At 41.7% G+C, this 16,257-nt stretch overlaps 1 protein-coding gene and 1 long non-coding RNA gene across 2 annotated transcripts in view; one reads left to right on the forward strand and one right to left on the reverse strand.

Annotated features, from left to right (window-relative positions):
* Positions 1 to 2,820: 2,820 nt before the first annotated feature.
* LOC140705717 (uncharacterized) lies at positions 2,821 to 16,242 on the reverse strand. Its single transcript, XR_013543558.1, has 2 exons — positions 16,157 to 16,242; positions 2,821 to 3,846 (listed from the first exon to the last, which is right to left on the reverse strand). It is a non-coding gene; the product is annotated as an uncharacterized LOC140705717 (long non-coding RNA).
* The window catches only part of SMS (spermine synthase), a 40,955-nt gene continuing 39,053 nt past the window's right edge, over positions 14,356 to 16,257 (forward strand). Inside the window, exon 1 of the mRNA XM_078390442.1 lies at positions 14,356 to 15,550. Within this exon, the coding sequence (XP_078246568.1) occupies positions 15,055 to 15,550 (496 nt within the window). The 5' untranslated portion in view covers positions 14,356 to 15,054. The remainder of the gene's footprint in view (positions 15,551 to 16,257) is intronic.

The raw sequence follows: 16,257 nt of genomic DNA on the forward strand, positions 1-16,257 counted from the left end.
GAAAAATTATGTTTTTTTTAAAGGACACTGCAATAAATTCAGACAAAATAAAAAAAGAGATGTCCATTTTCATTTGCTGTTTGTGAGGGAACTTCTCCTTTTCAAAAAACCCAAGTGATGAATGTTTTCTTTTTGACTCATAACCATTTTTTTCAGACAAAGGATATTTTGAATTGGTATCTTTGACTTCTTTAACAATCTCAAATATTTGACCTTGGAGCTCACATGAAAGAAACTGTGTCTGCTGCTGATAGAAAGTAATTGTTCTGTGGCCCCAAGCAGTAACTAGCTATCCAAAGGAGTTTCAATAATTAACTAGTTTCACTATGCGGTTGACATACTTTGAATAATGCAGGATTTAAAACTGCTTTTCCAGTTATTGCACTGTCTGCTGCTATATTTATCACTAAGCTGGGGAGTAGGAAAGAATGGGAAGGAATCATACTGCAGTGAAATCTATATGAAACAGATGCTTAAACTGAAATTGAACTATATGTAAATTCTAAGAACATTAACTGTGAAACCTTATCTCTGAACTGCGTCTTTGGTCATGTTTACATCACAATCTTATGTTTACTCAAAAGTCACTCCCTGTGGATCCGATGGAGTTAAGAGTTTATATGACAGCAGCTTTGAAAATATTCATTTCCCACTAGGAGACAAGTTTTGACAAAGATATTTTAGTAGATATTTAGTATAAATCATAGCTGTGTGGTTCTGTGCCAGTTTTGGAATGGGTTAACAAGAACATGACCTTTCCCAACATGCTGCAGAAAACCATTTTTGTTGAAGAGAATGGAAAAATATTATATATTTTGAAGAACAGAATGTTGTTTAGTCACGTCTGACTCTTTGTGACCCCACAGACCAGAGCACGCCAGGCCCTCCTGTCTTCCATTGCCTCCCGGAGTTAGGCCAAATTTCATGTTGGTAGCTTCCATGACACTGTCCAACCATCTCATCCTCTGTCGTCCCCTTCTCCTCTTGCTTTCCCACTTTCCCAACATCAGGGTCTTTTCCAGGGAGCCTTGTCTTCTCATGAGATGGCCAAAGTACTGGAGCCTCAGCTTCAGGATCTGTCCTTCCAGTGAGCACTCAGGATTGATTTCCTTCAGAATTGATAGGTTTGTTCTCCTTCCAGTCCAGGGGACTCTCAAGAGCTCCTCCAGCACCACAATTCAAAAGCATCAGTTCTTTGGCGGTCAGCCTTCTTTATGGTCCAGCTCTCACTTCCATGCATCACTCACAGAAAAAACCATAGCTTTGACTATTCGGACTTTTGTTGGCAAGGTGATGTCTCTGCTTTTTAAGATCCTGTCAAGGTTTGTCATCGCTTTACTCCCAAGAAGCAGGCATCTTTTAATTTTGTGGCTGCTGTCACCATCTGCAGTGATCACAGAGCCCGCGAAAGTAAAATCTGTCACTGCCTCCGTATCTTCCCCTTCTATTTGCCAGGAGGTGATGGGACCAGTAGCCATGATCTTGGTTTATTTGTTATGTTGAGCTTCATACAATTTTTGCATTCTCCTCTTTCACCCTCATTAAGAGGTTTTTACATTCCTCCTCACTTTCTGGCATCAGAGTGGTATCATCTGCATATCGGAGGTTATTGATATTTCTTCTGGGAGTCTTAATTCTGGCTTGGGATTCCTCCAGTCCAACCTTTCACATGATGTATTCTGGATATAAATTAAATAAGCAGGGAGACAATATACAGCTTTGTCATACTCCTTTCCCAATTTTGAACCAATCAATTGTTCCATATCCAGTTCTAATTGTTGCTTCCTGTCCCACATATAGGTTTCTCAGTAGATATGGTGGTCAGCCACTCCCATTTCTTTAAGAACTTGCCATAGTTTGCTGTGGTCCACAAAGTCAAAGGCTTTTGCATAGTCAATGAAACAGAAGTAGATGTTTTTCTGGAACTCTCTGACTTTCTCCATAATCCAGTGCATGTTAGCAATTTGGTCTCTAGTTCCTCTGCCCCTTCGAAATCCAGCTTTTACTTGTGGGAGTTCTCGGTCCACATACAGTGGGGTCTTGACTTGAGAACTTAATCCGTATTGGAAGGCGGTTCTCAAGTCAAAAATTCTGTAAGTCAAGTCTCCATTGACCTACAGTGCATTGAAAACCGATTAATCCCGTAACAGGCCATTTTTGTTCCATTCTGTTTTTTTTCTGGTCTGTAAGTCAGATCTCAGTCTGCAAGTCAAACCTAAATTTTGCGGCCAGAGAAGTCTGTGACTCAAAAAGTGTGTAAGTCAAGCCGTCTGTAAGTCAAGGGTCCACTGTACTGCTGAAGCCTGCCTTGGAGGATTTTGAGCATAAACTTGCTAGCGTGTGAAATGAATGCAATTGTATGGTAGTTGGAGCATTCTTTGGCACTGCCCTTCTTTGCGATTGGGATGTAAACTGACCTTTTCCAGTCCTCTGGCCACTGTTGAGTTTTCCAAACTTGCTGGCATTTTGAATGTAGCACTTTAACAGCGTCATCTTTTAAGATTTTAAATAGTTCCACTGGAATGCCATCACCTCTACTGGCCTTGTTGTTAGCCATGCTTTCTAAGGCCAACTTGACTTCACTTTCCCGGATGTCTGGCTCAAGGTCAGCAACCACACCATTTGGGTTGTCCGGGATATCTAAATCTTTCTGGTATAATTCCTCTGTGTATTCTTGCCACCTCTTCTTAATATCTTCTGCTTCTGTTTGGTCCCTCCCATTTTTGTGCTTTATCATGTCCATCTTTGAACAAAATGTTTAATACTGTATCTTTGCACAGATATGTTTAATATCTCCAATTTTCTTGAACAGTTCTCTGGTTTTTCCTTTTCTATTATTTTCCTCTATTCCTTTGCACTGTTCGTTTTAGAAGGCCCTCTTGTCTCTATTTGCTATTCTTTGGAAGTCTGCATTCCACTTTCTGTAACTTTCCCTGTCTCTCTTGCGTTTTGTTTCCCTTCTCTTCTCTGCTATTTGTAAGGCCTCGTTGGAGAGCCACTTTGCTTTCTTGCATTTCCTTTTCTTTGGGATGGTTTTTGTTGCTGCCTCCTGTACAATGTCATAAGCCTCCATCCATAGTTTTTCAGGCACTCTGTACACCAAATCTAGTTCCTTAAATCTGTTCTTCACTTCCACTGTGCATTCATAAGGGATTTGGTTTAGATTATACCCAATTACACTAGCCTAGTGGTTTTTCCTACTTTCTTCAGTTTAAGCTTGAATTTTGCTATGTGAAGCTGATGATCAGAGCCACAATCAGCTCCAGGTCTTGTTTTTGCTGACTGTATAGAGCTTCTCCATCTTTGGCTGCAGAGAATATAATCAATCTGATTTCGGTATTGCCCATCTGGTGATTTCCATGTATAGAGTTGCCTCTTGTGTGGTTGGAAAAGAGTGTTTGTGATGACCAGCTTGTTCTCTTGACAAAACTCTATTAGCCTTTGCCCTGCTTCATTTTGAACTCCCAGGCCAAACTTTCCTGTTGTTCCTTTTATCTCTTGACTCCCGACTTTAGCATTGGTTATTTAGATGCAATTGCTTTGCAAAAGCTACAGCTTGAAACCCATTTAAAATGAGACAAAAGACTTTTAAGATTATTAGTCTGTTCTTGATTGTTGTTGTTTTTAACCTTTTCCTTTTCGGATCTCCCTCCTTCCACTTTTTGTAACTGTGCTGAAGGGGCTCTTGTAACCATGAAAAATTGTACACAGTGGTTATGTTTAGATATGGTATTATCCAAATATAATGGATTTTGCACTCCATTATAACTGTAGCCTTTGTAATGTTGTTATAGCTCTTTTTTTTTTTTTTTTTGATAGTTTTATAAGCTGTGTTGAATCCCAGTTCTGGAAGAAAGGTAGCAAAAACCAATAAATAAATAACTTGTAACAGGTTTCAGGATTGATTAAATTCCAAAGCAAAAGCTCTCTTAAGGTAGTCTTTCCTGAGACATTGATATGCAAGTGATGTTTTTCTTCTACCACATTTTTTCCCTGCTGTTGTGGCTTACCACATCTAAGAGTGATTCAGTGATGTTTGTGGGTATTAAATTGCATTTCCTCCCCTTGCAGTCATCTAGCCATGCTTATGCATCAAATATACTGCTTAATGGCTTTGCATCAAATAGCCTGATCTTTATTTCTAACATTTTATGTGATACAGCCTTGTGGCGCAGTGGTTAAACTGTTGTACTGCAGCCAAAACTCACAACCCAGGGTTCAATCCCAGGTAGCTGGCTCAGGGTTGACTCCCTCCATCCTTTTGAGGTTGGTAAAAACGAGTAGCTCACTGGGGAGTAGCATATGGGGCCTGCATAATTAACTTGTAAGCAGCCCAGAAAGTGGTTTAAGAGCTACGGGACATTATATAACCTTTGCTTTTTTACTTTTATTTCTTCCTTTATATAAAGCTTTCAGTACTACTTTTTACAATAAATTGTTCAAAAAGATGATTGAGAACATATTAATTACCCATCATATCATGAACCCATGATGTGAAAAAACAATGGGTTTTCATTAATAATTTTGCTAGATATGAGTGTCTGAGCTGTACAGTGGCTGTTACTCTCGCCATTTCTCTAAGGCTTAGGGACACTAGCAGATAGATAGGCCACAATAAAAGGCAAGAAGAGAAGCTGCCCATCTCCTTACAAGTCATCATTTGTGTTGCATGGTAAAAGCATATGAAATGTGGGATGTACAGAGGTGTACAAAAATACATTTTATGTCCAGGGAGAAGCACAGAACTTTCTATCTTGAAAGAAGTAGGAAAGGGCCAAAGCCTGCGGAGGCAGGGGTAAGTGTAATCCTGCCCCCTGTCACAATCTAGAACCCCAGAGCGTGCATGCACACTCTTCTCTCTCTCTCTCTCTCTCAAGGAAACAGGTAGAAGGCTGTCCAAAATGGGTAGCTTACATTTTAGGTAACTCACATCAATCTCCCATATGCTAGCTGGTCATTTATTTCCATGCTGAAGTCACATGGACATTGTGACCTATAAAGTGGCTTACAATCTGGGAGGACTTACCCTATTTAAGGGACCTGCATCAGACATATATTCTAGCACAATCTCTTAGATGTTCCATCAATGTCTCTGATAGGGGATAAAACAGAAATAGTTGGGTGTTACTGGCTATCTTACCTTGGTCATATTCTTTCCCTAGAAATGATTTATGTTAAAGGATAGTGCTCAAAGTACTATGTCAAATGGTCTAAAAGCACAAACATCAACTAAGTAAGACTTCGCCACCAGAGAGGCAAGAACTCATAAACAAGTTAATGCAGCCGCACTGTAATAATACCCGCGTCTAAGCAATTTCATGTCATGTCAAACTTCTTTCCGGCCTGTATTTGGTAGCAGTGGGCACAGAGGAATGAGAGTCTGGTTCTTTCACAAGCCTTTAATACCTTTTACACTCATCTGAAATCTTTTGCAAAGGAATGCATCAAAAACAAGTTCAAACATCTGCCCTTAATTTCATTCAGAATTTATCACCATAGTATATGGACATACTTAATAAAAAAACAAAAAAGGAGCATTTAAATCATTAATAAAAAAGGCTGTCAACATCCTTGAGGCACAGGGGCTTCTCATGTAAAAACTTGCATTGTGAGAGCCAGAACTATTTAAAACACTGCATAAGAAAGACATGTCTGCTAAAAGCAAAGCCTGAAGGCTTTCTCTGAGTCACAGACCATAATTGTATCTTCCTTTTAAGTTGTAACCTTAAAGTGATTTGTTTTGCTTCCAGAAATCATAGATATCATCTTAATATGTCCAGATATGTGTGTGTGTGTGTGTGTGTGTGTACAGAGTACATTTATATACAGGCTGCAATAAATATTCTGCAATCTAATTAAGTTTAATTGAAAAAGAGTCTTTAATCTTATTAAGAACAAATTATTAGATATGCAACTACTGATATACTTTGTCATTCTACAACAGGTAGACACTTTATGAAAGAGTGCTCCAAGAACCAGATGTGGGACTGGCTGAAATATGCTGGAATCATATATGCATTCATCCCCAAACAAATACATCTCAGAATATAAGGATGGGAAGATTTAAACCTATCACAAATGGCAGCAATTAAACAATAATCTTGCCAGCCTCAGCACAGGTGAGGAGTGGGAATCACAAAATCCACCCCACAGCAGCCCCATAAATATCACAGTCCCCTGTTGTGAAGCCCTCTGTACTGGATAATTACCAACCAATCTCAAATATTCAATTCTTGGGTAAGATTCTGGATTGTGTGGTGGCTACTCAGTTCCAGAAGTTCCAGAAGAGATGGATTTTCTGGATCTATTTCTGTCTGGCTTTAGACCTGCCTATAGGATAGAGACAACTTTGGTTGCCCTGGTAAACTATGTAGAGGAGGAATATATTCCTGTTAGTTTTGTGGGATTGCTCAGTAGCTTTTGATACCAATGACCATCGTATCCTGTGAGATGGAACTTGGAGGACTGCATGGGCCCAGTCCTTCCTGGAGAGGACAGCTCTGAGAATAGTACTGTGGGATTTGGAAACTTCAGTGGGCCTATGATACTGCCTCTGGACTCCTGACCGGTTTTGGTTAAAGAGAGAACAGAAATTCCTTATTACAATAGCTTTACTGGCTATTGGTCTTTTTCTAGGCACAATTCAAAAGTAGTGCTTTTTTCTATAAAGCCCTATATTTCAGATCCAGGCTATCTAAGGGACTGCATCTGCTCATATGAGCCTCCCCAGTTTTTAAGATACTGTATTTGCAGAAGACTGTTCTGTCAGTCCTGTCATGGTTTAGGTTATTGAAACTAAAATGTAATTTCTAAATGGGATTTGTAGTCATGGAATGGTGTACAAGGAATCCATCTTAGTCTGTGTCATTTTACTAGAAGCATCGAGAAGCTGTTTTCTCTTGCAGCTAGTTAGGAATGTTGTCATGTAGATAGCTTGGCCAAGGCCAAAGACGAAGAGCCGAGCCATAACATCGAGGAAGAATGTCAACACCTGCGATCCCATGAGAAAAGGAGGTGTAGAAAGATGAGCAATCCTTTGTCCTGATTGGCTTACATCAGTGGAGAGTGAAGAAGGTGTTTCCAGCGTGTGAAGAAAATGACAGGATGTTACAGGGACTCTTTTTAGACTCATTTTTGGATTATTGGATTTTACCATGCATTTTTGATTTTTGAATGGACTTTGGAGTTCTCAATGCTAAGATGTAGTTCATAGTAGGAGAATAGAAAGGGGGGCTTAGCCTTACCTGCCTTTCTAGCTATTAGAATTTTCTTATTTTAATTTTTGTACCTGGAATTTGCTAGATTTCTAAATATAGTAGATTATGGAAATGATTTTGTATGCTATGCTTTGCAACAAATTGAATATCTCTAATTCTTTATTTTTCTAATAAAACAATAATACTTAAAAACTTATGCTTGGTCTCTTGAGCAGATAACCTGCTATATTACTAAACTGGGTTTTCTTGAAGGCCACAAATCAAGCTACTTTGAGTCCAGTAATTGCCTGAGTTTTGAGAGCTCTGGATGACTCTAAGACTCATGATTTCAACTTTGTTTTCTCAGTGATTATTAAGTGGGAATAGACTTGGCAAAAGGGTGCCAGTGGGACAGCCTGGTTGAGACAAGGACTCATCTCAACTTAAATAGGGGTCAACTGGACTCTGAACCTCTCTAATCCAGCCTCAGCATTCTCCTAGGAGAGCTGTATGCTTACAAGCCCCACTGCCCTCACAGATTCATTTGGTTCAGACACAAAGGATGGCCTTTTTGGTGTCTATGGAATTCCCTTCCACAGGTGAATTCCATAGGCATCATAGTCCCTGCTGTTCTTCTACAGGCATAGAATGACAATTCATTTTAGGCTTGCTTGCTCCAAAAGGGTTTTAATGGGGGTGTTCTCTCTGTTAATCATTTAAAATGTATTTTTAAATTGCTTTAAAGAGATTTTATTCAGTACTTGTAATGACTGATACATTTATCTGCTTTTAATGTTGTAATTTATTGTATTTCTAGTTGTTTTAATACTTTTTTTCTAAAATCGTTTGTAAGCTATCTTGGATCCCTCCCCCAGGAAAAAGGTGGTGAATAAAATAAAATAAAGGAAAATCAATTTTGCATGGATAGGAGGCAAGCACTTGTAAAAGTTTCTGGCATATTTACAATGCATAAAACAAGTCCCATCCTTATTATCCGTAACAAATGCACACCTGTCAGTTCACAACACCCTGCACTGTGGCTTATCTGTATAGATGGCTCATCAGGTATATTTGTTCAGATCAGCAAGATCTGTTGGCTGTGTAAATACCCTTGCACAGCTTGCCTTGAATCATTGCTTGTGTACAGCAGGCATGGAACTAAGTGTAGCAGGTAAAACACTATAAAACCCACAATTCACAAAAGAAGATCTTTTCTTTCAGAAAAGATCACCTCTGACAACTAGGTGCTGCCCAGATCTGGAACCAAGGTTCCCTTTGGCCCCTACAGTTTGTGTCTGGTGTAGGAAATTCCACCATGTTCTCTATCTCATATGAGAAATGGAATTGAGCATACAAAAGATGTCATCCCAATAAGACTCCATGTGGAGTGTCACCCAAAAGATGCTGCAGTTAGTTCGTTAATTCATGTTCTCCCATTATGTTGTACAATACTCTTGCTTTCCTGTAACTCTGCCTCCTGCTCTGTGTATGTACAGTTACACTGCATAACTGCAAACAAGATATCATTCCTCATCTTTGATAAGTCAATAAGCTGCTCAATTGTCCATGCCCAAATATGGTTGTTCCTAGCCAACAGCCACCTTCCTTCATACAAATGGGGAAGAATCATACAACTGTCAATATGCTTGCAAGCAATGGTGATTCAGATCTTACACTGTGCTCACAAATATGCAAGGAAGGGGTAGAAAAACTGCACGCACATCCACTCACACCTTGTCACCACCACTCAAATTATAGGAACAAAACACAGGCTGGAGAACAGGCTGGTTAAAATATCCGAGGACTGTTGTGAATTCAAAACTGCTGTATTTTTTTTTTTAAATGGTCTGGGAGTCTGACAGAGAGACTAGAAGGCCCAGAATCAGAGTCATCTGATGACTTTTTCCTTCATGGAGAGAAACGTACATTTCTCTTCCCAAACCTGTCTCAAGAAGCTCCTTAGTTAGCACTCAAAAAATCTCTAAACATTCAGCCCCTTTCCATGTGCAGGGCCCATCTATATTTATTTAGAGACTCATTTTCTTAGACTGTTTGCCGTATATTTATGCAGGATGGCAGAGCTGCTATTGTGACTCACCCTTTGATCAAGTCACAGCTTAGTGGTGTCCTCATGATCTATGAAACCTAAGTTCTTACGCTCAATAATTACAGTATAATTACAGGTTTCACATGTTGGCAATTTTGAAATCCCCCGTTATCTGCTACTCTACAACAAAAGCCAAGGAGAAACTGTCAGGATTAGGGTGTTCATCATGTCAAATCAATTGTCCACAGTTCTGTGGTTTTATATTATTTCGTCATGGGCAACACTGGTTTTTGAACAGAATCCAAGACTGAATGAATGCTGAGACATAGTTCATTTTTACAGTGCCTGAGCAGCTATGTGAACCAAAACTCTTCCTTGGCCAATTCAAGATCTCATTAGTTCCAACTTCCCTCCACCAAGAAGATACCTCCCACACAGTTTGAATGGTACGTTGGACAACTAAATATGTATAATCTCTATTAGGTAGAAATTCTATGTAGGTAAAAAGGTATATATCAGCAGGTCTGGATCCCAGTTAGAGGAAGTTCTAAGAAAAGTATTGTCTGATAACATCTAACCCAACCATTAAAGCAGAGGTCCCCAACCCCTGATCCGCGGCCCGGTACACTTCTGTGGCCTGAACCGGACCAGGCCGCGGAGACAGACCTCCTGCCCCACCCACCGCACACACTCACCCCTGCACTACTGATTTGCACATATGCATGCACTCCAGCATGCCTGTGCGAGTGCTGCATTGCCGTTTGCACATGCATGCACCCGCTCAAGAGCATGCACGCTCATTTGCACATGCACACAAGGCCCCCCCGCCTTCCCCAGGTGGTCCACGGGGTGAAAAAGGTTGGGGAACCCGTGCATTAAAGGACCTAGCTGTGTTAGCAGTGCTCCATGCAGTTGCTTCTAGCCACCATCTTTAATTTCTCATATGGTCCAAAAAACTCCTAGGCTAGAGCTTTGGGGAAAATCTGAAGGTTTACTAGGGCCAATCACATGACACTACTCAGAGTGCTGGGCCAAAAATATTTTTTTAGTGGGTCCCAAGGTGGCATGTAAGCATGGGCTCTGATAAGGTGCTGGAGTCTTGGCAGCTGCCCAAGGATTCCAGGTGCTGATGCAGACCTTGGATAAATATTGAGCATTTTAATCATATGAGTTCTAGATGCCAACATATATTACTTTCAAATAGTAATATCTAAAAGTTTTACATAGTAAACCCTAAACATGAACAAAGTTCATAGATGTCTGCTCATTTATTTCCACTGCAGTGGAACAACTTAAATACTCTCATGCCACTTATTTTAGAGAAAGAGAACAAGGTTTCCTCTACAGATGTCTCTTCTGCATATGATATAAACTCTATTTAGTCATGCAAAACCAGGTATAGTGCTCATACACAATCGGGAGTGTTCTAGCCCTATGCCCCCCACACGGTGGAGTGGGGATGCTATGAGTCTGAAGAGAGGGCACCTCTGTTCTCTGTTGAGGATGGTGATAAGAGTCAGGACCATGGAATATCAGGTTCCAGACTCACATGGAAAGCCTCCATAAAGTGAAGTTTTCTCCCTTATCAGATTATCATTCTCCATGTGTAGGAGGGCAATAAAAGTGGATATGATGATGAAGGACTAGAAACCTTCCCTCCGTGTTTGATTTTTCTATCTGGCTTTAAATGACTTAACAGAGCAATACTATATAGTGCATATGGCGCATGTACATGGTTCTTATGTTCTATGTGCATTTGATACGGTATCCTGATTCATCATTTGGGATCCCTGCACAGACAGCCAAACAGAAATGTGTGGTGTGCTGTATTTGATGATATACAAACAAGGTGTATATCATTTCCCACTTAGAACACTGCTTTGTAGGCTTGCTGAGATAGACATGTCTCATTACATGCCTGAAGACCTCGCAGAACTGCTATCCATTTTTTCTTGAAATCATGGGAAACGGGTGAGGTGCCAGAAGATTGGAGAAGGTTCAATGTTCTCCCTATATTCAAAAAGGGCAAAAAAGAGGAACCTGAGAACTACAGGCCAGTCTGACATCAAACCCAGGCAAAATTCTGGAACAGATCGTAAAGCGGTCATTGTGCAAGCACCTAGAAAACAATGCAGTAATAACTAGAAGACAAGACGGATTTGTCAAGAACAAATCGTGCCAAACTAATTTGATCTCGTTTTTTGATCAGGTAACCTCACTGATAGACAGAGGGAATGCTGTAGACGTAGTATATCTTAACCTCAGCAAAGATTTTGACAAAGTGCCCCATGATATCCTGATTAGCAAGCTAACTAGGTATGGGCTGGATAGATCAAGTGTCAGGGAGATATACAATTGGCTACAAAATCATGCTCAGAGGAGGACGATTAATGGGTTCTTCTCTAACTGGGAGGAGGTAATTAGTGGGGCACCAGTCCTGGACCTGGTGCTCTTCAATATTTTTATTAATGACTTGGATGAGGGAGTGCAGGGAATGCTTGTCAAATTTGCAGATTATACCAAATTGGGCAGAATAGCTAATACCCTAGAAGAGAGAAACAAAATTCAAAATGACCTTGATAGGATGGAGCACTGGGCCAAAAGCAAGAGAATGAAATTCAACAGGGATAAGTGCAAAGTACTGCACCTGGGGAAAAAAGAAACCAACTGCATAGTTACAAGATGGGGGATACCTGGCTCAGCAAAACTATGAGCAAGAAGGATCTTGGAATTGTCGTAGATCACAAGCTAAATAAGAACCAACAGTGTGATGTGCCTACAAAAAAGGCAAATGCTATTTCAGGCTGCATTAATAGAAGTATAGCTTCCAAAGCCTGTGAGGTGCTAGTCCTCCTCTATTCAGCACTGGTTAGGCCTCACCTTGAGTATTGTGTCCAGTTCTGGACACCACACTTCAAGAAGGATACTAACAAACTGAAACAAGTTCAGAGGAGGGTGACAAGGATGATCAGTGGGCTGCAAACCAAACCTTATGAGGAAAGGCTGAAAGAATTGGGCATGTTTAGCCTTGAGAGAAGAAGACTGAGGGGTGATATGACAGCATTTTTTAAATATTTGAAAGGCTGTCATACAGAGGAGGGGCAAGATCTGTTCTCGATCATCCCAGAGTGCAGGACACACAATGGGCACAAGTTGAATATAATGGAAAACGTCCTGTTTGTTAGAGTGGTACAACAGTGGAACCAGTTACCTTGGGAGTTGGTGAGTGCTCCAACACTGTAGGCATTCAAGAAAAACTTAGACTGTATTCCTGTACTGAGCAGGCGGTTGGATTTGATGGCCTTGTAGGCCCCTTCCAACTTCTCTTTTCTTTGATTAATATAAGATCAAGAGTGTGAAGAAAGAGAGGATGCTCTATTCCTTTTTTGATTTTTTTATATGGAAATGGGTCAGCCAAATGCTGGAAAAAGTAATTAAAACTGTAGTCCAGTGGACACTTGCATCCAATTGCAAATGTAAACTATTAAACTCTGTGGTATTTACTTGGTCCTACCATTTCAAGATAGAACATTCTTCATATGATTAAAAGGTACTGTGTTTCCTCGAAAATAAGGCAGGGTCTTATATTAATTTTTGCTCCAAAAACATATTAGGGCTTATTTTCAGAGGATTTTTTTAAAAGTACAATGACGTAGATTGTTGTACTTTAAAAAAATGTGGAGAAAGATTATAATGTGGAGAAAGATTATAATGTGGAGAAAGATTATACAACAAATTTATCACAAAACATCTGTATGTGTGTCACCTATAGAGGCCTTTACACAACCTAATCTCATGACAAAAGCTAAACTTTTAAGATACCAAGATTTATTTAAAAAGGATGGTGAACTAAGGTCTAAAGAAGAGCTAGAGACACAGCATATCTATATAGACTGGTGGTCCAGAGTACAGCTGGAATCTAGATACACAAAAGACAAAATAGATTTCTACTCAGAATAAACGATGTTTGATAAGCTTTTATTAGGTTCAAAACATAAAATTTGGTAAGAAAATGTATAACTATCTGTTAGAAATGAAAATGCAAGATGAAATGGTTAAAGAATGTATGATTAAGTGGGCACAAAACATAGGGCATAATATTGATATTGATCAATGGTTGAAAATATGGCAAAATAATATAAAGCTGACAAGATCGGTTAATTTTAAGGAGAATATATACAAGCTGTTTTATAGGTGGCATATGACTCCAGAAAAACTGTCGAAGATGTATACAGATGTATCAAATGTGTGTTGGAAATGTGAAGCACAAGTGGGAAGCTATTATCATATATGGTGGTCATGTAGAGCACTGGTTCTTAACCTTGGGTTACTCAGGAGTTTTGGACTGAAACTCCCAGAAGCCTTCACCACCAACTGTGCTGGCTGGGGTTTCTGGGAGCTGCAGTTCAAAAACATCCGAGTAACAAAGGTTAAGAACCACTGATGTAGAGTAGCGAAACAGTATTGGAAAAGAGTACATGCTGTGTTGCAACAAATATTGCTTTGTAAGGTGCCATTAACTCCAGAACTGTTTTTATTGAGTATGATACCTGATAATATAGATAAGACAAAGGAATATATAGTTATATACTGTACAGTTACTGCAGCCAGAATTCTCAATGCCAAAAATTGGAAAAGTCTTTTTTCTCTTTAACAAAATGGTTGAAACAGTTTATTTAAAAGTAATCTTTATTATCTAGATTATTTAATTTCTCTAGGAAGCCGGTGGCAAGGACCAAGTCTGCACTGAAAAGCTAGAAGCTACTATGAATCCCAGCTGGTTAATTAAGAGTTCAGCCTGGAGGCAGGCAGTGCATCATGGCCTCTCCCATTTTGAAGAGACACTTGTCCAGCAGGCTGAGGCAGTCCCGAAAGCAGCAAAATCAGGGAGCTGTACAGCGGACAGATTGCATTTGTCTTCAGTGTGGAAGGGATTGTCACTCTCAAATTGCCCTTCTCAGCCACACTAGACGTTGTTCCAAGTCCTCTATTCAGAGCACGTTACCAGTCTCTCGAGACTGAAGGATGCCTAATTTAATCTAAATTAATTCAAGTAACGAGTGCTGAATGTCTGTATACAAAGAAGAGCAGGGAATACATCTGGCAGGTTCACCTTCAACCTGTGTTGTTCTGTAAATTGCATTTTCCATGTAACTACAGTATTATAGTCAAAGTGCCCTATTGCATCTGAACATGTTAGATGTGTTTGAAAGCACTTGTTCATGAATAAATGAGACAGGTAATTTCTGTTTTTGGGAAATGAGGCCTGATCTCCACCAGGGCTGTTCTTGGACTGCTCCCCAATAGTTTTAGCATTTATTGTGCAAGATTATTGTACCAGTCTTGGGTAACAGGCTTAAGTTTGGCGTCCACACTCTTGTTCAGCAATCTAGCAATTCATAATACCCTGGCCATTGCTTGATACAAGCGCTTCTCTCCGCCTCAACTTTTAGAAGTGGTGAAAACAGAAAATTTATGGCTAAGATGGTAGGTTGGTCACATTCTACAGGCTCCGTTTACCTCCCCAACCAACGAGTGTGTCAGAAAATGCACATTTCCCTTCACGTGAGGTAAGGGCCGCAGCCCAGTCACTTTCCCACCTCGTCTGCCTTCAGGCCTGAGGAAGAGTCCTGTGTGATTCCAAAACCTGACTCGTTCCCCCCCCTTCTTAACCCGTTACTGGAGTTTCACATTAAAACAATAACACAGCCATATGATACTTCTCAACGTCTCATCCCGGCCTGCTTTTCTGCGACGAAAGCTTTTGACGGACAAGTAATTTCTCTTTATTATTTCACTGGCTCTGGGGGAATGGGATGTTTGGTGCGGCCGCCGCTGCCATGGCGAAACCATTCCACCATCACCGCCGCATACATACAAACAAAAGCAACCAGCAAGCAAACACACTCCGCAGGCTCCCTGAGGCGAACAGGAGAGGCGAAGGCAGGTTCTCTCTCTCTCTCCCTCCCCCCCGCGCTCCCTGCCACCATCTTCGCCGCGAGGAGCCCCTGCCAACTCCCCACCCACCCCTCGCCGACTCATTCGCTTCCTCGCCCCGCTGCCCCTCCCCTTCGGGCTCTCCCAACTCGGCGGCGGCGGCGGCAACCCGGCCTCAACCTCGCGTGCGCAACTCTTTCTCTCTCACACACACACACACAGACACACACACCCCGAGACGCACGCAGCGCAGTCAGGCAGTGGCACTCGCAGCGCAGCCACGGCCGCTCCACCAGGCATGGCACAGGGCTCTCCCTCACTATGGCAGCCGCGCGACACAGCACTCTCGACTTCCTGCTCAGCGCCACAGGTGAGGCACCTCGCCGTCCCGCCGCCTCTCTCTCTCTCTCTCTCCCACCCCCCCCGCGCCGCCTTTCCTCTCCCCGGGGAAACCCAGCCCACGCGCCGGCCGGCCGACCTCTTCCTCGCCGTGCAAGAAGACAGGCTGGGCGGGCAGCCAGGGCAGCTGTGTGTTGTTGGTGCGCCTCTCTCTCCCCCCCCCTTCCCTCCACCTCCCCCCCTCCCCGCTTTGCACGGCCATGGCTCCCTGCAGGCCTTCGCCGCGGTGGAGCCGGGCTCTGCTGCCCTTCTTTCCGCCTCCCTCGCCTTGTGTCCTCCAGTTGCAGGAAGCTCCGCCGGGCCGGCTGCCTTAACCTTTGCCGCCTAAGCCGAAACCTGGCGTGCTCCCCTCATGCCCTGTTTCCCCGACACCCTTCGTGCCCGGGCCAAGCATGCAGCAGATTCTCCTTAACTCCATTCGCTTGCCTCTGGCTTCTTCTCTCTCTCTCAATTGTTTTTTTTTTTTTTTTTTTTTTTTTGCCGCCAACTCCTGCACCTTCTGCTCTCCCTTAGGCCTCCCCCATATTTTTAATTTTCCTCCCTTCGCCCTTCCCCCTTTTTAAGAATTATTTTCTACCTTCTCGCTTGCAGCTCCTCCCCTTCAGATATGCAGATTCTCTAAAGCTCAGCCTCTTCGTCCCTCCAGCCATACAGATTTCTTCGCACCCCCCCTTCCCA

Source organism: Pogona vitticeps, chromosome 3 (genome assembly GCF_051106095.1).
Source record: "Pogona vitticeps strain Pit_001003342236 chromosome 3, PviZW2.1, whole genome shotgun sequence".
NCBI lineage: Eukaryota > Metazoa > Chordata > Lepidosauria > Squamata > Agamidae > Pogona > Pogona vitticeps.